The 24896-nt window shown below is 39.2% G+C and overlaps 1 protein-coding gene across 6 annotated transcripts in view; it reads left to right on the top strand.

Moving 5' to 3' along the window:
- PFKP (phosphofructokinase, platelet) overlaps window positions 1-24896 on the top strand; it is an 84312-nt gene that overhangs the window by 34718 nt on the left and 24698 nt on the right. For 3 of the 6 annotated variants that reach the window (XM_048837680.2, XM_048837682.2, XM_048837683.2), the window contains exons 5-16: window positions 2486-2651; window positions 4321-4365; window positions 4476-4584; window positions 5934-6029; window positions 7822-7914; window positions 9231-9356; window positions 9992-10056; window positions 13569-13638; window positions 17094-17111; window positions 20745-20891; window positions 22533-22603; window positions 24265-24352. In XM_048837680.2, the coding sequence (XP_048693637.1) occupies window positions 2486-2651; window positions 4321-4365; window positions 4476-4584; window positions 5934-6029; window positions 7822-7914; window positions 9231-9356; window positions 9992-10056; window positions 13569-13638; window positions 17094-17111; window positions 20745-20891; window positions 22533-22603; window positions 24265-24352 (1094 nt within the window). The remainder of the gene's footprint in view (window positions 1-2485; window positions 2652-4320; window positions 4366-4475; window positions 4585-5933; window positions 6030-7821; window positions 7915-9230; window positions 9357-9991; window positions 10057-13568; window positions 13639-17093; window positions 17112-20744; window positions 20892-22532; window positions 22604-24264; window positions 24353-24896) is intronic. The other 3 variants (XM_048837681.2, XM_048837685.2, XM_048837684.2) reach the window with 1 other exon arrangement.

The raw sequence follows: 24896 nt of genomic DNA, 5'->3' as shown, positions 1-24896 counted from the left end.
GGGGTTGGATAGGGGGTGGCGTCCTGGGTGGGTGGTTAGGGGAGGGGGGTCCCAGGAGGGGGCGGTCAGGGGACAAGGAGCAGAGGGGGTTGGATAGGTTGGGGGTTCTGAGGGGGGCAGTTGGAGGTAGGAAGTGGGAGGGGGTGGATAGGGGGTGGGGGCCAGGCTGTTCGGGGAGGCACAGCCTTCTCTACCCGGCCCTCCATACAGTTTTGCAATTATGATGAGGCCCTCAGGCGAAAAAGTTTACCCACCCCGTGTTACACACAGGAAACCATAAATATGGCATTTCCTAAGTTTTAAGAGCTTGACTTTGCATCCTAAATAACTTTATTTAATGTAGTCTTTATGTGTGTAACGTTCTAGAGTTTTAATTAAATGAAAAAAGGGTAAAACCAAGTTTTATGATGTGCAGTTTTAACCACTTCTCCATTATGAATCAACAGCAGGGTCTGAACCCTGGACCTCCAGCACTGCTACTTCTTGAAGTACCAGATTAACAACATTGACTGGCACCCAGAGAAGGCTGTTTTCTCTGAGGAGGGAGTGGGTTTCTGGATATATGGGATTGTTGCGGGGAAGCCCAGTCTGGCCTGGAGTTCTCTCTCCCCCAATCCCAGAAGTCAGGGGTGCTCCTGTCCCATGTGTTACCCCAGAGGGATGACTGGCTTCTGGTACCATGTGGTAGATCTGTGGGTAGTTGGCCTCTCTCTCTCTCTCTCCCCCCCCCTTCCCCTTGCCCCCAACCTGGGAGTTGGGGCAGCTTCTGCCCCATGTGATTTCCCCCAAGGGTTGGTGGGGGGAATGATAAATAGTCAAATGGTTTATGAGCAGAGAAGTCTGGTTCAGCTCAGCTCTTTCCTCCCCACCTCTGCTTCACAGCTCCTTCAGCTCCTTGGTGCTGCTGGTTTGGGGCTAGCATGAGCTTGGGCTGGGGAATTGTCAGTGAGATTTTTGGCAGGCTGCCAGAATTTCCCGCAGTTATGTCTTTTCATTGCATTAGTTTGAGTGAGAAGTTTTCATGTGTGGATAGGGTAGTGGGTAGGGGCAACAACCAAAAAGAGCCAGAGTTATTTCTGCAGTGAAGACATATCCTGAGGAACATGTGAGAGAAAGTAATGGTGATTTTTAATATCTCAGCCAAATCTGAATGGAATTTCACAGGACAAATAAGGCACTATGTATCCCGACGGGAAACCCCTACCGAATATCCAGGCTTGCTACAAACAGTAGATTTATAAGAAACCTTTTTAAGGGATAGCGTTAGGCAACCTTTATATAGACTATGCTACCACCTTCCTCTGTAATAATAGAAAATGTCCCAGCTATTGTGTGTTGCTCAGTTGCACCAGAATGGTGCAGTGGACGTGGTTGCAGTGAGGTTGTCTCCTTGATGTTATAAATTGCAGTTTATGTTTGTGTTGGCTCCAGTTCCCATTCCCTTAGTTCACTTCCTCTACTTTAGCCTCTATTTTTCTAAAAATAACTAATCTGAGATTGGAATTTACTCTTAAACACATGAATAATATACAATCTTTCAACTGAAGTCGCCGGAAATACTCAAGTGAGTAAAGCTACATACTTGTTTTCAGACTCAGCTCCAAGTGTATTGGGCTGTCACATCACATAATCGCTGAGCAACTTCTCAAGAAGATTCCCAGGAACTGAATGAACTATGCATTGCATAATACATTAGCAATGTTACATTTGTGCCCCTTTTGGATAGCCGTATTTTGGTCCTTAAATATTAGACTAAAAAAAAAAAAAAATGAAAACCCACCCTTTCATACCACATACTTTGCTAGCACAAATTAGAAATTTGTCTTTGGCAAAATTCTGTAACTTTCCTGCATGTAGAATTCTAAGTGACTGGCTCAGTATTTTTTCATTGTAGTTTGAGAGAGACATGCTTAGATTTAGAATGTGGCTTCTCCATTTCGACTCACTCCTCAGTCATGAAACAATGTACTGGAGTCTTTCAGTCACACAGAAAGGGTTTTACCCAGCATTTCATGCTGGTGACCATATATTCCCCCTCGTTTTAGAATTCCCTGTCCACTGGGAACATGCTGAGTCACATCCACAGTTCAGTTTGCACCCCTTTACTTCACTCTGTCCCATACATTGAGAGTGTAATCTAAATGATGGGTTTTGGGTTTAGGGAGTGACAACCTCAAGGCTAGTTCTAAACTCCCTGAACAAATGGCCCAGCAAATCACTCAGTGGGATGAAGTGCTTTTGGTTTGTTCCAAAAGACAGCTGATCTTAAAGAAAAGCTGTCCTCTTGCTCCAAGAAGTTTTATTCAGCTTTTTTAGCTTTGGCTAATCCTTTTCCTACGGAAATGTGTTTTTTATTTGAGAAATTTTAACTCTTACAAAAAAAAAAAAAGGACTACATTGTTACATTGCAGCTACAGTCTGATTTTGCTTCATCTCATGTGGCTGGCTATTGTTAATGGATGGTTTTACGGCTATTTCTCTGCAGGCAAGATTGAAGAAGAAGCTGTGAAGAAATATGTTTACCTCAACATTGTGGGGATGGTTGGATCCATAGATAATGACTTCTGTGGCACCGATATGACCATTGGTACTGACTCGGCCTTGCACAGAATCATTGAAGTTGTGGATGCCATCATGACCACTGCTCAAAGGTAACAGGATGCATGGGAGAATACACGAAATTTTAAATTACTACGTTTTTCCCAGTGGTAAAATCAGGCATGTTTATGATTTAGTTGTCATAGAATACTTCATATGTATGAACTAATGTGATGTAAGGTTCTTAGACTGTTTAGACCCAGAATTACATTGAGAGCAAAAGTTAACCCTCTTGAATTGCTTTGTGTGTTGTGGGAGGGAATTCGGGTGAGGATAGTCTGAGAGATAGAGCATACATGGTCAGGGAGCATTTTTATGTGTGTTTTGTGTTTGTAAATTTAATCCTTTTATTTTGCTAACTGGATTGAATTGTGCAAATATACTTTCTGTTTTCATTTGTGACTTTCTAATTAAAATATGGATGATGATGATGATGAAAGAAAGATGCTTATAACTTCAGGGAGAATGCAATGTAATCTGGGCAATGATTGTGCAGTGGTAACCTCCATCCTAAAATGCAGCAACACCTTATTTCAGTCCTGGGCCTTTTATGATTGCAGGAGACCCGTCAGGCTGCACTGTTCCAAAATTTGGGGTGTCTGTGAGATATGAGCAAACGTCCATAAGGGAAAACAATGAGAGTGCAAACCTGAGCAAGAGTTAAACTCATATCTTCAGAGGGGAAAAGTTGATATGTTAATCCAGTTTCCATTTGTCCATCACCTTACTATATTCATCATCACAAAACTTTTAAGAGTGAAATTCACTCCTGTACAGATCAGCACAAGGCCCTGTGCACTAGTTAAATGCCTCTTCAGCACAGAGGGCTGGTGATGATTCTCTGCACAGGGATGAATTTCACCCGAAGGAAACTGGAACTCTGGAAAAGACTTTTCTGAACTGGTGAGAAAAGATATATAATTACAGCTCAGCTATGTTGTCACTTTGACTGATATTTCTCACTTCGTCAGACATGTGCAATAGTATGAAAATAACAGGCTGCTTCTAGAAGGCAAAAGTATACAGACTTTAGCCAGAGGGGCAGGTGCACTAAAGCTTGGCTTTCTTTTTTAGTATCTCATGCTTCTGCGTTGGTATTCCGTGCTACAGAAATACATATGAAAAAACATAGATACTTGATTCAGTTTCACTCTTGACAAATAAATCAATGACCATGCTGGTTTTACAGTTAGCCTGGTAATCAATATAGTTATTAGAAACCAAATGGTTACAATCCTTGAAGTGAAACTACTATGATTGATGGATTAAATATTCTTTCACCCTTTGTTTTTTACATATTTTTTATGCAAAATTTCGGTCTCTTATGAAAATAAATCAATGCATTTTAGAGAAGCACTACAATAAAAAACTGGTTTGCATGTACAGTGGATGAAAAATAATTAAAGAAATATTTATTGCATTGCTCTTAAACCTTAGCACCATCCTCTCCCCCCGACCCCATCTCTCCTTGCTATCACCAGTCATTTTGTATATTCCTTACTGAGCACAGCCTGCATCTGGGTAACATCTTCTGGACCTGAAAAGTTTTAAAGAGGGTACAACATTTCCCCGGATCAGACAAGCGATTATATTTTTTACTTCTGGGTTTACTGTGTTATTCTTGGTGTCAGGGACTGATCCCAGCTCCCACTGACTTCAATGGGATTTGGATTGGGTCTTTCAATTGCAATAATGTTGTTGATCTCTCTTGTCATTTTATAGCCATCAGAGGACCTTTGTCCTAGAAGTTATGGGAAGACACTGTGGGTATGTACTGTTCTCACCAGTTTGTGTCTAGTAAAATTTAATTATAAAAAAACTAAGATTTGAAGTTTAATTGTCTTCTTATTTGTATTTTTTTAATGTGTGCTTACTAGGTATCTAGCTCTTGTTAGTGCATTAGCTTGTGGTGCGGATTGGGTATTTATTCCGGAATACCCCCCAGAAGAAGGATGGGAGGAGCAGATGTGTGTTAAGCTTTCTGAGGTAAGCTGTTACTGCATCTTGAACATTTTGTATGCCATGTGATGCTCACATCTGAAAAGAGGTGCCTAGCAACATAAATGATATGGGCCAAATCCTGTCCAGTAGGATTCAATCAAATTTTTGCTATTGATTTCAATGGTAGAACTATTTGGTTTTAAATGCCTCTATTCCCACATTCTCCCGCTGTTTGAAGCACAGTTAGATTCCCTCTAGGGCTACCATAGGTCCCACAAACATAGCCATCATGGATCTGTTTTCTGGTTTGTCATCTTTGTCCCTGGTGTCTTATGCAGAACATTTAATTTTACGCTAGAAACTTTTATACATGTGCATTATTTCAAAGAGCATTAATATAATCTAGTATAAAAGCGGAATTACGTGAGTGCTTTCAAACATGTAGTAATGCATTAGCATACGGAAAGCATACACTACAAAACCAGGATAGTATTCCCATCTCTTTGAATTCACCCACTTAGCCAGCAGAACATTTTTAAAGGGAAGACATTTCCAGCAATTAACTGGTTTCTTTGCTGATACGAGAAGCATATGAGGCACGTTAACACTGAAATCTTGAAAGGAAAAATAAGAACACTTCTTCCACAAGGCTTGTAAAAGTAACAATGAAAAATACTAAATTAAGTATATTAGTAGTAATGAGAATCTAAACTGATGCATTCCTTTTGGTCTCCCAGTGTATGTTTTTCTTTTTGTGTGAGTCTCGGGGAGTGAAAGATCTCCAGGATATGGAGCAGTGTTGAGATTTTTGACAACACTAAATTAATAACCAGGCAAAAACAGTAGAACCTCAGAGTTATGAACCGACCAGTCAACCACACACCTCATTTGGAACTGGAAGTATGCAATCAGGTAGCAGCAGACCAAAAAAACCCAAAAGTAAATACAGTACAGTACTGTGTTAAATGTAAACTACTAAAAAATAAAGGGAAAGTTTGACAAGGTAAGGAAACTATTTCTGTGCTTGTTTCATTTAGATGGTTAAAAGCAGCATTTTTCTTCTGCATAATAAAGTTTCAAAGCTGTATTAAGTCAATGTTTGGTTGTAAACTTTTGAAGAACAACCATAATGTTTTGTTCAGCGTTACAAACAACCTCCATTCCCGAGGTGTTCGTAACTCTGAGGTTCTACTGTATATAGATGTCTTTCTCTCCTTTTTGATTGGATTAGTTGAGCTACAAATACTTTTGGTAAATTATCCAAAGGAAAAGATTCTAGTCACTGGAGTTTAATATGCAGTAGTTAGCTTTCAAAACTCTTTTTTTTAATGGTGTACTTTGTTTCGGGTTTTTATTTATTTTTTTTACAACATCCAGTGTTTTTCTTCTCATAGAACCGTGCACGAAAGAAAAGGCTGAATATCATAATTGTGGCAGAAGGTGCCATTGATTCTCACAACAAACCTATAACTTCAGAAAAGGTTAAGGATGTAAGTATCAAACCTCTTTGTAATACAGTTTCTGCTGTGGCTATAATTTAGTGTAGTTCCCTTTCCACTGCTAAAACTAGAATTTCCACAGGCATTCTGGTAATACAGCCTCTTACAGTACTTGCCAGTTGCATTTTTATGCTTGTGCTTTATGGACTTAATTCAGAGCCCATTGAGGTAAACGGGAATCTTTCAATTGGTTTCCATGGACTTTGGATTGGGACCTATTTTTTGTTAAATTAGAGGGCAGTCAATGAAGTTTATTTTTAGAGACTTGATCTCTAAGAGATCTGCTTAAATTTGTCTCATATAATTAATTATTAGATGATGGTATCTGATGGTCCTTGGTTGAAAATAAGTGATGGTCTGTCAAGTTCCTGGTGGACTAATGATGCCCTTGTCACAATTTACCAGTAAAGGAAACATTTGGGGAAATCTCACCAATGCCAAGGATTAAATAGGCACTGCTAATAGAATTACCCTCTCATGCTTGGGAATGGTCCTTTTTGGAAACAAGTTTTGAAACACATTCATTGACAGAATGGTGTGAGGAAACTTGAACTGACACTGCCTGTGTGTCACCTGTTCTGTGATTACAGCACTTTGTTCTCCATAGCTGTCAGTCTGGCACTTTTCAGGAGCGCTCAAATAATGAAGTAGTCCTTGACTTATCAATATAGAATTGTACTCCATTTAAAAAACTACAAATTAGTTGCACTGATTAGAGTGTTTAAGTAAAAGTATGGGAAATAGTTGTCACTCATCTTGTTTTTTACAGAGGAAAACACTACTTGCTTGTTACACAGACTTCAGTCTGTTAAAAAGTCTAGGAAACTATAAATAGCAGGAATGTAACTCTTGGGGAGAGTGAGTGAGGTGTTCATACATCTCCTTGGTAGGAGAGGGGAAAGTATGCAGTACTTATTTCTGTTTGCTTACATCCTAACCTTACACTATAACAGAGGAGATTTTGATGAATGATCCTATTTTAGTGAGCCTGGACTTGTACGTTACTGATGAGTAAATGGACTGGAAAGAAAATGTAGCTGGAGGCAGTAAATAACTGCATATGTTTTTCTTTTGTGTCTCTTTGTGTTCTTTTTTCAGTATAAAATTATTTCATTCTCTGTGATTTTCCCAGTAAAAACATCAGGCTATTAAACTGCACAGATTTTACTGTTACTGAGAGGGATAAAAAACAACATTTTTAATTTGGTGGAGCCCAAAATTTCTGGAACAAATTGTTGTACCTCCTTTTGTTCATGGACATCAGCCAAAGGCAGTGAATCAGAAAATCTGTATAAGGCTAAATGCCTTCACAGGGGGTTTAATTGCACAATTACTCCAAGATATTTAGTACCGTATATTTATAATACGGTTATAAAGAAACCCTATTGCAGTAGATTATTTTTTCCAGGCTTCTAATTGTGATGTTTAAACCTTTTTTATAATGTTAAGGACAGCATATATATTTTCTGTTTTTCTGAGTGGTCATTTGTTACTAAATAAATGACATCAGTATGCGTCTCTCTAATTAAAGCATTTTAGCCAAAACAACTTCTTTACCATTCTTAAACTGAACATTACAGTAGGAGTCTGGAGATGAGTTTTCCTAACCTAGATGCAAAGAGACTTAAGTAAATTCTTTAGTTGTGTCACCATTGTTGATTGTGTGACATTTATATCATATATAGTATAATAATACAATATTCCCAATGTGTGCACACTGTATAACTGCCATAGTGTCGCTGGTATTTTATATTTCTCATTTATGCTTTGAAATTCTTTGCAGCTTGTGGTTCAGCAGCTGGGATTTGACACTCGTGTGACTATCCTGGGTCATGTTCAAAGAGGAGGTACTCCTTCAGCTTTTGATAGAATTTTGGTGAGTGAAGCTATGGTGATAACTTACATCTGTCTGCAAACCCTGGAAGGGTGCATGTTGCAACAGTAGTAGTAATGTGCTTGCACTTATGCATACATTTTCCTTGAAGAATTTTGAATCATTTATAAAAACCAGTTAACACCCTCAATACTTTTGTGAAGTAGCCAAATATAATTATTGTCCCCAACTCAAGCAACAGAAAAGTAAAGTGGTTTGCCCCAGGCAACATACAGAGACTGTGGCAGAGCCAGGTTTAACACTCAGTAACTACTGGCTCCTAACTCCTTGCTGATTCCATTGCCGCCTCTCTATAGGCGATTTAATCCACAATTGGAGAATCACATCAAATCCAAAATTGGTCCACTGAAATCCATACTTAACATGCTTAAATTTTTCTGGTTAGGGGCCGTCTTCTATTCTACTATTTTAGGCATCCCTCTAAATGGACAAAAGAACTGGGAGTTAGACAAAAATATGGATTATGTACAGCAAAACCCTGTACACATGCACTAGAATTGGGGTGACAAAGTGTAAGACCTTGTCTCCACTAGAAAGTGTGTGCTGGTATAGCTATACAGGTACAGCCATACGGACAAACTCCCACCGCATAGACACAGCTTAATGGTGTTAAAAAAAAAAAAAAGTGCTCTTGCTAGTATAGTGTATACCAGTTCCCCACATGAAAAAAGCTTACTGGTAAAAGAGTGTTTTTTGCCAGTATAACTACAACTACACTAAGGATATTGCTGGTATATAAATGTCATAAAAATAATCACACTACACAGAAGCAGTACTATACTGGCAAAAGTTTCTAGTGTACACCTGGCTTTAAACTGCCTTTGCTACTCATCCTTGCAGTGCTACATATCAAAGTCACCAACCTAAATGAATGAAAGGTATAGTTTGTGGATGTGCAGACAGCATGCACATACACATGCTCAGTTATTGCTGATAGGTGCTGTATATGGATATAAGTAGGTGGGTAGATTTTAAAAAAGAATGACCTTCACTATAATGTATTCATTAATAATCGTATTTACTAGTAATCCTATTTCCTTTAGAAGAGCTCTGATTAAAACCTGACTGTGCAGTGGGCTTGACAAGCCAGCTGTGAGAGCAGTCTTACTTGTCCTGTGGGTCACAATATATTAAACATAACCAGCTGTGATCAAAGTTATCAAGGAGTGATTGTTTTAACAATGTAAAGAGAAATCTCGGGTACTTCCCTGTTTCTGTGGTGGGAGCCAACTATTTTACTCCTTTTTAGTACTGAGAGCATCCCCAAATACAGAAACATCTCTCTCTGTATTTTTCAGGCAAGCCGTATGGGCGTGGAAGCTGTCCTGGCCCTTCTAGAGGCTACACCAGATACTCCTGCTTGTGTTGTGTCCTTGTCTGGGAACCAAGCTGTCCGTCTGCCTTTAATGGAGTGTGTGCAGATGGTGAGTTCCGGGAGAAGAGCCAGTTTACACTTATTCATTAACTATAGCAGAGTGCTCTAACAATCAATGGTCTGTTATTAGTTATAACACATGAATGGAACACTTAACTGTGTTTGGTAATAATGACCTCTTCTTATGTCTTTGCTGTATGTAATTACTATGTAGTTGTTTTAGGAATAATCACTGACAAATGCAGTCCAACAAAGAAACATTGCTGCTTTTTTTCAGATTTGGAAACCTGTATTGTTTTTCAGTTTCATCTGAATCTTTCATTTTGCACCTTGTCTCTTTGATTACAAAATCTCCATCCATTATAGCCCATTTGCATTAATCTGGTTTCCTCCTCCGAAATTATTCAGAGTTCATCCCAATTTAAATTTAAAAAAAATTCTCCTTCTGTGGTTGTTTTAGGTGCCAATCTTCCCTCTCCCGCCCTCAAACTTGCTTGTCCTCTATAGAAATGGAAAGAAAAATATAAAAATGCCAGTGAGATGCAGGTCACAACAGACAACAAATCAAGCAACAGATTGTCCTTTCAGTATTCCAAATAGTAGTGCTATTTCAGAACTGATCCATTTACAGTACAGTCCTTAGTTTACTAACCTTTTATTCTATTCTTTTAATTAATTTTTAAGACTCAAGAAGTACAGAAAGCAATGGATGAAAGAAAGTTTTGTGAAGCTGTCAGACTTCGTGGAAGGTACAACACATCAAATCATACCCATCTATCTGCTTTAGGAGATGCTGAACTGCTTTGTCTTCCCATTAATGTCCCAGGGCCTGGGGCTGCTCAGGCATTATTCTGCATAACTATCCACTCCCTTTTCTCCTGCACCTCAGCTTAACGCTTTGCTGAAGCACAGACAAGAGTTCAGTCTTTACAGGATTTTTCAGAAAGCATTACACAGAGTTAAACCCCAGGGATATTGTATCTAAGACTCTGCTAAATAAATGGTAATAATCCCCAATTAATTTAAAAGAGAGCACCACACTTTCTTAGTTAAGCAAACATTTAATACGCACAAAACACACTTTAAATAGGATAAAATGTTATAAATAGTATTTGGAATACTATGAATAACTTTTAAGGAAAAGCTCTGAGACAGTAAATCTGCTGGTACCTTGTACAGACCTTCCCCCTTTTGTTTCTCTTACAAACATTCAAATACAAGGTTTCAGCATAACATATTCTGTTTGTTAGCACACACATCAAAGCACATTCTGCTCTGATCTTCTCTCAGAGATGATTTTGCAGTCTTCATGATGTGACCATGGTATGTTGTGAGCACGAGAAATGGGAGCATCTCAATCCTTTAAAACACTTCAGAACCCTGTCATCAAATGAACAGTCAGGGGATCTCCACAGCTAGCAGGAGTGCAGCCTTCAGGTTAACAGCTGACTGGTCCTCTCAGTCTTTGGTAAAACAGTATCTTGTATCCAAAGTGGCACAGGGATTGGGACTCAGTCCACATGGCAGATGCGTTGCTTGGTCCTGTGTCAATCAGCTACTGAGTCCACAGGGCTGTCTTTAACTCCTATACTTTTAACCTTCCCCACCCCGGCACTCTGATTGGCTCAGTTCTCAGAGGGTGACCAGAGTGTGACCTGCCCGGTGGTTTGTGCACAATGAGAACTTCCTACAGAGCCTCAGAACCAGCTACTGAGCATGTTAGTTTAACTGCCACATCCTGTTCTACAAGTTTCTAAGCCCTTCTAGCTGAATTGCTCTGTCCTGCTCACTGCGTGTGTGCAGAGATACAGAATACCCAACCAAGATCTATGTCTCTTCTCCACTGCTTCTCTTCCCCTCCTAAGAGAAACTAAGTCAAATGCTGTAGTACCAGGCATGTGGGTTACATTAACACTGGCTATTTTATTTTAAGTAATGTTGTTAATTATATTGCTAGTAACAGTGGTAGAGGAGGTTTCAGAGGAGTAACCTAGAAAGGACAGTTATAAAAGTTCATATTCCTATAATTTTCAAAGACAAGAAACGATAATTAACTGCAGCTTGCTTTAAGACTTCAACATAGACTTTGATCCTGATGTAAGTCTACCATTCAGGCGAGAATGAGTCAACAGGATTGTTTGTCTGAGGTGATTGATAATGCTAGTGACTGAATATGTTTGCTTATGCATAAAATTTGGAACCAAGTACATCGTGTATTAGGGTGGGTGGGCCTAGTAAAGGTAGTTTGGTTGTTTTATAAGCACTGCATTAGATCACTGCAAAAACAGTGCAACTCTATTAAGGATTTGTGAAAGTTAGTATAAGAGAAACAAATCAATTATTGCTTCAACTTGTTTAATGACAAAACACCTCCTTACTTATCTGTAGTGCTACTTTGCCTGTTAAATTTTAGAGGGATCTTAGTGACCTTCTCACTGTTATTTTAAATACTTTACATTATTTTCAGAGTTCTAGACTTTTCATCTTTCCAGTTTGTAAGCTGTTTTGCATCTGTGATTTAACGTTACAAACAAACAAATTATTCCTGTTAAGTGTCTGAATTTGGAAAGTCACTGTGATTGTGGTTAAAGTGGGTGAATGCTACCTGATAAAAATGTGTTTCCTTATGTAAGTCAGTATACTCAGTTGTAAATTTATATATAACGAAGATAAGCACTTTAGAGAGTAAGATACAGTCATTATCACCTTTAATACTTTTCAATAGCTTTTGTAAATAAATAATATTACCACAGTATACTCCCTAGGCGTTCCCTATACTAAGTCATATTAACTTCCAGTAGTTGAAAAGTTAACATTGTAAAGTTTTTAAGGTCAGCCACTGTAACTTGAGTTGCTGTCTTTGGTATTATTTACTCTTTAGTTTAATAATGTTGCCCTTTTGATCTGAGCAGCTAGTCAGTTTGGGGCTCTGTGGATGTTCCAGTTGGGAATAGAAATTGGTGGTAGAAAGGTATTGCTTTGATGTAGTTTTGGTTATTTACAAAGAACGTACAAGGTCCTGCGTCTTTGAATGCAGAAGGAATTGAATAGCCAGAAACAGCTTCTTTTTCTCACAGCGCCAAGAGCATGTTAGTCAACCTGCATCCCTGACCCCCAAATTTCTCCTCGGATTTCTTCTAGGGTCGGGCGCAGTGCTTTCAGCTGCTCCATTAGGCTGTATCTCTCTGAAAGCAATACTAAGAAAAAGCTCTTGTGCAGGTTAACACTCCTTTTGTCTTAGATGGGGGCTTATGTTTACAGTTATGTTTAATGAAGGGTGAGTTCATACCTATCAGTCTCAATCCCATAACAAAATTTCACCCAGCTCAGAAGAATAACTTCTGTTGAAGAATGTGCATCTTCTAAAAAACTAAAATCCTTAGTTTCCTTTTCTCTTCTGCAGACTAGAAATAGTCATTGTCTAAAGAAAAGGAGTACTTGTGGCACCTTAGAGACTAACCAATTTATTTGAGCATAAGCTTTCGTGAGCTACAGCTCACTTCATCGGACGCATCGGAGCTGTGGGCTAAAACTCATGCATGCAGTGGAAAATACAGTAGGAAGATATATATACACACAGAGAACATGAAACAATGCGTGTTATCATATACACTATAATGAGAGTGATCAGTTAAGGTGAGCTAGTACCAGCAGGAGAGGAAAAAAAACCTTTTGTAGTGATCATCAAGGTGGGCCATTTCCAGCAGTTTACAAGAATGTGTGAGGAACAGTAGGGGGAAAAATAAACATGGAGAATTATTTGTTTTTGCATGTTTATTTTTTCCCCCTACTGTTCCTCACACGTTCTTGTCAACTGCTGGAAATGGCCCACTTTGATTATCACTACAAAAGGCTTTTTTTCCCTCTCTTGCTGGTAATAGCTCACCTTAATTGATCACTCTCGTTATAGTGTATATGATAACATGCATTGTTTCATGTTCTCTCTGTGTATCTTCCTACTGTATTTTCCACTGCATGCATCCGATGAAGTGGGTTTTAGTCCATGAAAGCTTTTGCTCAAATAAATTTGTTAGTCTCTAAGGTGCCACAAGGACTCCTGTTCTTTTTGCGGATACAGACGAACACGGCTGCTACTCTGAAACCTATAATGTGTGTGACTTCTATTTGGGATGCAGAGTGCCAAATTTAGCAATTTGTCAAAACTGCATAGACAGAGAGATCCTTATTAGTTACAAAAACACATATTTTCTTCAAAGAATTTAAAAACTACATAATGAAAATATTATTTTTCCTTCTTTAGGAGCTTTGAAAACAACCTTAACACCTACAAATTATTGTCTCACAGAAGACCAGATGCAGAACTTCCAAAGGTAAGTCATACCATTTGAATAATTAAATGAGCCGTTCTGTTTTTCTGCCCAGTGCACAGAATAATTTTTGTCTGAAGCATTTTAACAAAGAAATCTTAAAACAATATATTCAGTTTGGACTTTAACAACTGTTTCTCTAAAAATAACCTTGTACTGTATTTGGTATAATTAAAATAAAAACTTTAATGAAAGATAGAGGCTTGGTAGGAGATACTTTGAATTTCATCATAAAATTGGTATAGAGTAATAGTCCTTTAAAGCCAAGTAATATTCTTCCTAGGAAATTCCTTTCAAAGGAACTTACCTATCATGGTTATATCTATGGTGCCTGTTGCTGTCTATCTATGAGCTAGTGCCTCCTATTATGCTCTCTTATACTGCATGGCATGGAAGGATGCAAAAGCAAAGTACTTAGATTTAAAAGAACCTGAAAGTCTTGGTGGAAGGGGAGAGGGCACTGGGTAGGAGGATTCTTCACCTCAGCATCCAAACGGTTTGTGAGACCTCAGTGTGTGCGGCTAGAAGGCTAGAGGGTGGAGTTAGGGATCAGCAGCTGCATATGCCATGTGGGCCTGATCTAACCATTCATTCATTGTGCATAGATTAGTGGTAAAATGATCCTGATTTTCCCCTAGTTTACGAATTGTTCATAAACCAGTCTTGAGCCCTACCAGTATATTCATTATTAGGAAGCGTTCACCAAACAGACACTTAACAGGAATAATTTGTTTGTTTGTAATGTTAAATCACAGATGCAAAACAGCTTAAAAACTGGAAAGATGAAAAGTCTAGAACTCTGAAAATAATGTAAAGTATTTAAAATAACAGTGAGAAGGTCACTAAGATCCCTCTAAAATTTAACAGGCAAAGTAGTACTACAGATAAGTAAGGATGTGTTTTGTCATTAAACAACTTGAAGCAATAATTGATTTGTTTCTCTTATATTAACTTTCACAAATCCTTAATAGAGTTGCACTGTTTTTGCAGTTATCTAATGCAGTGCTTATAAAACAACCAAACTACCTTTACTAGGCCCACCCACCCTAATACACGATGTACTTGGTTCCAAATTTTATGCATAAGCAAACATATTCAGTCACTAGCATTATCAGTCACCTCAGACAAACAATCCTGTTGAGTCATTCTCGCCTGAATGGTAGACTTACATCAGGATCAAAGTCTATGTTGAAGTCTTAAAGCAAGCTGCAGTTAATTATCGTTTCTTGTCTTTGAAAATTTCAGCCTGTGTGTTATTCACAGTTTGTTCATTTTGACTATTCCGTTTTCATTATTTCTGATTTGTGGTGTAGGATAAATCACCTAAATCACCTGTTGTTGTTTCTTCTTCCTGGTTGGATGAGTTGTATTTTTTTATGGAAGAACGATGTGAATAATGCTGTTCCAGTATGACATTCTGAAGAAAAAAAAAAATCAGATTAAAATTAGGGAACATTCGCATGCATACCAGGTGGCCACCCAGAAATGTTGTGAACAGCTAATATCATGACCCCCACATGTAGTGCAAACAAAACATGCCATTTAGTTTGCTAAAAATACTGGGGTGGGGGAGAGCACTTGTTACTGCTACTTACAATGTTATTTTAAGTCCCTGGCTTCTATTCCCCTCATAGGAGTGGATAGTAGTGTATGTAAGCCAGTCAGTGTGGTGCTTTGTTCCCCTGTAGTGGTAGCTGGGCCAAAGAGGTTGTCCTTATACAGCCTAAGCTAACAGAGGTGAGACTTTTTGCTCAGGCAGTAGAGGCTCTATGCATTTAGAACCAGAGGTCCCAGGTTCAAAACCCATTGCTGAGGACCCATGCCCCAGGTGTGGTATTACAAATGCAGTTGCAGACCGCCAAACAATGGCATCACATCCACAAACCAAGGAAAGTACTTTGCATGGAAGCCTTGAGATCCCCAAAATGTGGGCCAAGATTTTCCATGAATCCTTGAGCTCTGTATCATTAGATGGCCATGCCTTCTCTGTAATGTTTACTAACCCTTCCTCCACTTAGGTTTTCTGTCATATATGTTCTGTAGTCTCAGAGGGGGAGGGATAGCTCAGTGGTTTGAGCATTGGCCTGCTAAACCCAGGATGCTCCGATGAAGTGAGCTGTAGGTCACGAAAACTTGTGCTCAAATAAATTTGTTAGTTTCTAAGGTGCCACAAGTACTCCTTTTCTTTCAGTGGATACAGGCTAACACGGCTGCTACTCTGAAAACTTTCCATAGTCTTTGGAAAAATGGAATTGCTAGAGTATAAACTTTCTGGCTTAGATTTATTGCCATTTATTCTTAGCCACTGGCCAAGAGTTTAAACATGAATACAGAAAATATTGATTATATATATAGGAACTGAGAAAGTATGGCAACATGCAAATAGATAAAACCAGGAAGAACTTATGCTTTAAAGGAAATCAGGCAATGAAGGAAACAAGAAATATAAAGTAGAGACAATTCTACAACTAGAAACAAATAAAATGGCAGAAAAAAAACCAAACAGGGCAGAGGAATCTTTAGGCATAAAGGCCAAGAGTTTCAAAAATAGGAGCCTAAATTAGGTTCCAAAATGCATATTTAGATGCCTAAATCAGTGGCCTGATTTTCAGGAGTGCTGAGCGCTTAGTAGAATCTGTTGATTGTAATGGAAGCTGATGGATGATCAGCGCAGCAGCTTTGAACAACCAGGCTATTTATTTAGATACCTAAACATAGGAGTTTAGCTTGAGGCTAATATTTTTTTTTAAATCTTGGCTATAGTCTTGCTGTGTATTGTGTATGCTGTGGGTGTTTTAGGTTGGCCTGTAATTGCTAGTAACTGTTAGGATTTGATCAAACAAGTGTTTCTGGTTCTGTCTTGTAAGTGTTAAGAGGTTTTGGATTTACATTCTTCAGGTGCTTGGCAGTTTAAAAATATCCAGAAAATGGTTTTTCACTAAAGATAAAAAATGTAAATGAACTATTGATATACTATGTCACAGGAGTTTATATAATTATTGTTGTCTAAAAGCAAACACACATAGAAAACTAGTCAAACTTACTGGGGAAAAAAAGATAAGAACAGGGTGGAAAAGAAGAAGCAAGAATAACAAAGCCAAGAATATAGTAACTTAGTGACCTGTTACAGAAAGAAAAATAACTAAAAAATCTATGGCAAGATAATAATCCTCAGCTGGTATAAATAAGCATTGCTCCTATACTAGGTAAGGGAATCACCCTTAGTATTCTAGTGCAAAATAAATAAATACAAATATTTGTCAATGTCTAAGTTTCTTGATGAATATTTTGTCTCTTGAGTAACTGATCAAATTTTGAGTATTATCCCATTTATACAGAGAACCCTTGCATTGTAGGATTGTAGTTACTATCTCGTTACAATCGTGAGGTTGTTAATTAGCAGAAAATGTCTGTAGGAGTAGCCTGTTACTTAAAAATCTTTCTGTTCTCTTTAACAGGATGATCTCTCATGTAGTGTACGTAATTATTTGCACAGTGACTAATCTTAGACAGCTCAGTAACCTTTGTAGGTTTTGAGACTGTTTTACTTTTGCATGGTAATGAGATTTAATTTGCCTTTTTAAAAAAATTATTTTAAACTTGTGCTCAACAGCTGGATGGTAGAATGTTCAGGACCTGTGCTTCAGTTTTGCCACAGAATTATTTATATCAAGCCTTTTTCACCCCAACCCCTCTGAATTTTAGAGTTTGTGCAATAACTCTAAAATGAAACTTAAATTGACTTCTGTAAAATGAAGATTTCATAATGTACTGATAACCATTTTTCTGTAGAAACTTTTAATGCTTATCTATCGCGGCATGTTTATCCCAAGCCATACCATGTGTATTGATAGAGGGTTATAAAAAACAGGGGGCCTGATCCTGCAAACTCAAGTAGGCTCCTTGCATGATTTAAGGGCCCAATGCTGAAAATTTAATATTGATATAAAATACTAACGAAGAATGAAGAGGTCAATGGAGAATAAAAGCAAAGAGCATAAGATCTGTAGATATCTGAATTACCATAGTGTTATCATAGTTTTAATAACTTAATGATGCTTCTTAGTCCTGGGAGCAAACAAGTGTCCACCATCTAGTTCCATGAGCAGTGGTAAGATGATTTATTGAGTCCATTCATTATTAGATGAATATAGAGGTGATGTCCAAGAAAAATGATCTTTTTTTGATTTCCAAGAGGTCAAATAATAAATTCCTCTCCTAGCTATTCTAGTCTTTAAGTATCAGGATGCAAAATTCTGGCAATGGGGCAACAGAAATATCCAAATGTTATTCGCCATCAGCCACATATAAGCAAAAAGATTTAATGTTTCAGGAGCCAGAGCCATTCCATTTTTAATAGCCACAATATTATATAAGATTTACCAATACCATGTGTGAAGGCTTAGTCATTGGGCAAATTAAACATCTCCTTGAAGGTAGCAGAAGAAAATTTAAATATCAATTTGCAGTACAAAACTTTTAATAAAAGTTGCCCCCTTGACGTCCCCCCCCCGGACTCCTGCACCATCCAACCCCCCCTGTTCCCTGTCCCCTGACCGCCCCAGGTACCCCTGCCCCTGACTGCCCCCTGCCACCTCATCCAACCCCCACCCCTCCTTCCTGATGGCCCCCCAGGAACCCCTGCCCCCCGTTCAACCCCCCCATTCCCTGCTCTCTGACCGCCCCAACCCCTATCCACACCCCCGCCCCCTGATTTCTATCTCGAACTCCCCTGCCCTCTATGCAACCCCCTTACCATGCTGCCTGGAGCACTGGTGGCTCCAGGAGCTCGCAGCCCCACCTCCCAGAGCATTGCACCAGAGGCGCAGTGAGCTGAGGCTGCGGGGGAGGGGGAACAGCAGGGGAGGGGCCGGGGGCTAGCCTCCTGGGCCAGGAGCTCAGGGGCCAGGCAGGAGGGTCCTGTGGGCCGGATGTGGCTCGCGGGCCATAGTTCGCCCACCTGTGCTTCAGATACAGGAAAATTAGACTCTTCACTACAGGCAAACACAGTCCGGCATGCACTGTCACACTCTATGGCACAATGGCCGGGAAATAACACTGCCCATGCAATATTTGAATAAATACCATGATTTTTGTTAGCAACTGTTTTGGTTTTTACAATCTGTAATCTTTAGAAAAAAACCCAAAATGGGATTGAAAATGGAAGAGTTTCCTCCTCAGTTAGGCCATTGCTATGCCAAAATCCAGGCAGAGCACTTTAATGCATGCCATTTTAATGTGGAGGTGCTGCTGAATGTGATTAACAAATTGCTTAAAGCTCAATGAGTGCTGCCACGCAAGCTCAGACTATTTTGCATTTTGCTTCTGCTGTTCACTAGCACTTGAATGCTTCACCCTTACTAAATGTAAAATAACATGGCTTACCTTCTGGAGAAGTTAAACTACGCAAAGTTTTAGTTCTCTCCTTATTAAGATTTTTTTTACCAGTATTAATTTCAACTGTGGAAATACGAAACCAAATTCTATGTATTATGAATATAGACTTACTTCTTTCATTTAAAAGTAATGGATCATATTCTTGACTGGTGTAAATCAGCATGGCTTCATGGAAGTCAATGGAGCTGCACTGATTTACACTGTCTGAGGATCTGGCCCAATATCTAAAAGTTATAATTTAATGATTTTTTGTTTTTAGTACAACTTTCAAGGATAATAACCAGTGATTAATTTGTAAAGAACACTTCTCTATTTCAGGTACTGCTTGTTGTAGAGAAGACTTGAGTTGAGTAGAGTTCTATGAACTAATGGTTAAAATTAGTCAGAAAGATGTTTTGCTAATTTTTTACTCAATAACTTGACTTTTTTTATCCTGATAAAGCTCATTTTGACTTGTCATTTCCTTTAGCACTTACAATGGAAATCATAGAGCTGTTTCTTTAGGAAAGAATCCGTGGTCTCAGTTACACCAGTCTGAAGTAGGAGTAACTCCATTGCAGAAAAGAATATTTGCTGTTCCAAACCTGGTGTGAGGTCAGAATTGGACCTTGTATATCTGACCTATAAATAAAAGGAACAGCTTACAACAACATTGTGTTTATTTGGTTACCTGAGGAGTACTGAATATGCTTTCCTGTAAAGCCCCTTACAAACAATTGTTTTGACATAACCAAGGTAAATTCATAATTAAGCAATGTAAAGAGGGACTTTGACACTGTTAAAAGCATGTGTACAAAGCACAAATTACCTGACAATGTTCTGTTTCCCTTTATTATAGCAGATCTTGTTTTATTGAGAGTTTTTCTCCTTACAGCCCAGCTTGTTCTCTGCTCTGATCTTTAGTGAAGTCATAAACCTCTATCTGATGTTGTAGCCTTAGCCGTGAAATCACTGCAATATTACATGTTCATTATCCTGACTTCACTGTAGAATTGAACACAGAGACATTCTGAGCTCTGAAAGGACTAAACACCTTTACCTAAATACATTTAATTCCAGTCAATAGCAAACATTACATACCCAAAAGTAGTTTGAGTTGTCTAAATGTGATCTCTGAACTGTAATCCCACTGTGAAAGTCTCTTTCAGTGACCGTTGTTATGGTATCTTGCCTGCATAAGGATTTGGCAGACATTTTAATTTGAAGGTGATGTCTTTTCTGTTCCATGAGTCAGCTGATAACACATGATTAGTGGTTACGCCACTGGACCAAAACATGTCCCTTCACACTCTTTGCCTTGCCTACTTTGCGGGTTTTTTTGTTGCAAATTTCTGCACTGATATTATGACACCAAGTGGATAACTGAGGTTTTTTTTTGTCATAGTTTTTGACCCTGTTAGAATGAAAATACAAGACCCTGAGTGATTTGATCTTCGAGTCAAATGTAGCTCTTGGTCAAAACTGTTTAATTTTTTTTTAGAAAAGCTAGATCTTTTGTTCCTTTTCTGATTGTTTCTATATGTTTTTTTTTTAAATTTGATGATAATGTGCTGAAACCTTTTTACCCACTTAAATCTAGAACAGCTTTTTTAAACTTTTGAAAACTGCTTTTGATCTTTTTACGATACAGTTGCTATGTAACATTAGAATATCTGTCAGTCACTTCACTGTTGTAAATTCGATCTAACAATTGTTTTCTCTTTCTTTTGCAGACTAATTTTAATGTGGCAGTTTTAAATGTAGGTGCCCCTGCAGCCGGTATGAATGCTGCCGTCCGATCTGCAGTAAGAGTTGGCATAACTGAAGGTCACAACATGTTTGCTGTCATTGATGGATTTGAAGGCTTTGCTAGAGGCCAGGTTAGTACGAAATGACTGTATTTAAAGTGCTGTAAACTGTTTTTTTTTTATTTTTTATCTTTTTGTCATATTTCTAATGGAAATACAGAAATGACTGTGATATCATTCAGTGAACTGACTCCACAAGGGTTTTTAAATTTAACTGCTTATATATAGACACACCTAGTTAATTCAGATTGGAGCTGTATACTTTATTGCCAACAAATACATAGATCATATTATAAATACATAGATCATATTATAAATATATAGATCACGTCACCTGTGTATCTCTACCATTGCTATAGAGACTAAGGATGTCTTGACACAATATATGGGTGCTGAACACCAGCAACGGAATTCCCTTACAGCTCAGAACCAGATAGTTAGGTCTATGCATTAATATTCAATTCGAGATCATTTGGTTAAGCATGGTTAAGCACCAAGTCTCTTTCCTGAGCGGGTACAATTTCGGAAGAGTGACTCTCTTGTCTGAGGGTGCAAAATTTATGCCAGCCATTGAAACACGGTTACAAATCTGAATAGTTGCACTGCTGTCTCACTGCCGGCGCAGTCCAAGTCGGCAGAGGCTCAGCCTATTTAATTTTACGCCTGCAGCTATTTTTTCACTCCGACACTTTTGCAGTTGTAGTATGTGTCTGCAAACAAGCAGCCCTGTATAAGATGTACCTCTAAGAGCATCCTGTCTTAGGTTAACCCGGTCTGAATTCTTTTGCCTCCTGGATATCTTGGATGAGAAATTCTCTGTATAAGAGGTTCATTGTTTCTGCACAGAGGACAGCTTTAATGTGACCTTGGCAGGATGTTGAGTGTTTGGCAGACTGCCTACATTGTACTGGCCATTGGAGTATGAAGCATCTGGAGATAAACAGACAGTCTAGATAACAGCGAGATAACAGACCAATCACTGAATCTGTTGTCATGTTTGTGCCTTATTATCAGATATACCCATTCAGTGGAATATGCTATACTATACAGCAACCAAGTCCTAAGATTTGTGACATGCTGTATTTTTGAAACCCTGAAGGACTTCTCTTTAGGGCAGACACAGGTTAGTTGTTTTTCAGAAAGTGGGGATAGGTCTGTCATGATACTTCCCTTCCTCCATGTCTGAGGCAATCCATCAGCTAACCTGGTCTCCCAAGGAGAAGATGGATACAGAGTTTGTCATATTCCACTTTCTAGATCGGCTGGAGGATGGGGATGGGGGTCAGGTCACAGCAGAGTGAAAATTGGTCCTTCACTCGCTCAAGAGAAGGAACAAGTTTGGGACCTGGCTTTGGATTCTTGCATTATACTATCACGAAAGGTAAGGGGAGGAGATGAGACGGAGGGAGGATGAAAGATAAGAGTTGAGGAAAAAGATGGAGGCAGGATTCATAGAGGAAGAAGGAACAAATAGACAGAGGTGAGCTAAGGGTAAAATTTCAAGGGAGAAAAGGGTAAAATTTCAAGGGAGATTAAATTAACCTCTTGAAACTGAGCTGTGGGATTTTTTGCCAGGTATCATTTGTGGTAGCTCCCATGGTGCTAAATATCTGTTCCAAAAGCTTTACATTAAACTGCATCTGTTGCATGACCAAAGATGTAGCATTGGGAAAGTTACTTACGGGAACCTCCTCTTTTTAACTTTATTTGTAGATAAAGGAAATCAGCTGGGGAGATGTTGGAGGTTGGACTGGACAAGGAGGGTCGCTTCTTGGCACAAAACGGTAATATCGTAATTTTGGCTGCGGTCACTTTACCCAAGTAGAAGAAACAGTGGCCAAAATGTACCTTTTAGTGAGCTCAGAGGTATATTAGGGGTTTGTGGGGCCTGGACCAGAGCAAGTGGGGGGCCACTCCCCACCCCTTCCTCCTGCAGTGCCCCCTGTTCCCCCCCCCCCCGCGCGGCCTCCTTCCCCCATCTTCCCCCCCTCATGCTCCTGCTGGGGAAATGAGGTTGGGGCATGGGGGCTTCCCCCACTCGTCCAGCGCTCCTGCCAGGGAGCGGGGTTGCGGTGCAAGGGTTCCCTTGCACCCTGACAGCAGCGCCAGGCAGGCGGAGTGGGGCAAGCCTCTGTGCCCTGACCCCACTCCCTGGCAGAAGAACTGGGTGGATGGGGGGAGCAGGGCAAGCCCCCGCGCCCTGACCCTGCTACCTGGAAGGAGTGCCCCCATTTTTCTGGGGCCCCTTGGGCACCTGCCCCATTGGCCCAGTGGCTAATCCGCCACTGAGTGAACTGCATGTGCTGTCTTTACTGTACATTTATGTATTGAAGCTTCTTTTGATTTTTGAGAATTTACCTGACATCTCTTCTCTTTTAAGTTCAGGGTGTTCAAATTCAGCATTTTGTGGCACTAATGGGTTTCCATCAGTGGAGACAGAATTAAAACAGTCCCTTGTTGTGTATCATTGCTTTAAGACACTTAAGGCTATTGCTACAGAGTATTGTAGGAAGTTACAAGAAGCGTGGTTACATGGCACGCTCCAGACTTATGATACACAACTTGTGAATGCATTGCTGTGTCCATGCAGACCCATGTTATGTCTATATGCATGGAACAGCCTGTGGAATCATGGCTTTATCTTGTGACTAACACATTCTTTCAACCCATTTACCTAAGAACTTAGTCAGATTTTGCATATCTGATTATCCTATTTAAATTAATTACCTCAGTAAAGTTTAGGACTGTTGGTCATGGGGAAACATTACATAAAAACTATTTGCTCCTCCATGGTTTAAAAGAACAGAGGGAGAAGACCGACTAAAGACATAATAGACTGAATTTATTTAATTTTTGGGGTGGATTTCCAAAAAAGTCCTTTCCTGGCTTCCTTTGTTACTGGCTGTAATTGTATTGTGTAATCATCTCAATGTAGATGAGAGCTAGAAAATAAAGTCTTTCTATGGCTAAGGCGACGTCTATACTACATGCCAGGGGTGTGATTCCCCTGCTCAAATACACATACTGGGCTAGCTCTCATCGAGCTGGAGTGCGTATAAATGGCAGTGTAGCTGCAGTAGTACTGGGGAGTGAGTAGGGCAGAAGAGGCATGGCTTAGGCGTGCCAAATACAAACCCACCTGAAACCAATGGGTACCTCCTTGGCATGGTGAACCTGTGTCTCCACTGCTCATGCTACCGTGGCTACACTGATACTTATACTCACACTAGATTGATGAGAGCAAGTGTGAATATGGGTACACGAGCAGGGGAATCACCCTGCCCTGCCAGCTCATAGTGTAGACATAGCCTAAGTGTGTAAAATATAGAACTTTTCACTATACTGACAATTTAACAACCCATCCTACCAAAACGAACAGGTATTGTCAGTAATATCCAATAGATATTTGACCTCTCGTCTCCTTTCGATTTAACTATTTTTTTAGTACCCTCCCTGCAAAGTATTTGGAGAAGATTGCTGACCAGATGCGCACTAATAACATCAACGCTCTTATGGTTATTGGTGGATTTGAGGTACATTACCTAGTTGTTCTGTTAACTTGTTAGTTGGAGTGGAATTGAAACACACTACACTCATTTTTAAGCATCAAAATATTTTCTTTTCCCCATAACTAAAATTTTGCTTATGTTGAATTTTGATATATGGAACAGAGCGAGAGCTTTTGAGATAAGAAATTTTGGAGATGATGTATGTCTCTGGAGCTTTGGAATGCAGAATAGTTGATAGTAAGTGTAAAACAAAATACTTTTTTCCCCCTCAATTAAAGGTAAGACAGCAGGGTAGAACAGATTTTCAAAATAGCCTAAGTGACTTAGGAGCACAAATGCAAATGGGACTTGTGTTCCTAAGAAATGTAGGCACCTTTGAAAGGCCCCACAGTAGTCTTTAAATTATAATCAAAACTGCACCCTGGCTTCTTGTTTAAGCCACTCCAGTTCATATGTTCAGTTCATTCTAATATATTTTAATTTCTGGATCAATAATCTAGAAATGTATTTTTATTTTTGGAGACAAGGATTTTAGTCTTTTCACCAAAATAACTTTTATTTCATATAG

This window comes from Caretta caretta, chromosome 2 (assembly GCF_965140235.1).
Source record: "Caretta caretta isolate rCarCar2 chromosome 2, rCarCar1.hap1, whole genome shotgun sequence".
NCBI lineage: Eukaryota > Metazoa > Chordata > Testudines > Cheloniidae > Caretta > Caretta caretta.
This window is presented reverse-complemented; position numbering and strand designations above follow the sequence as displayed.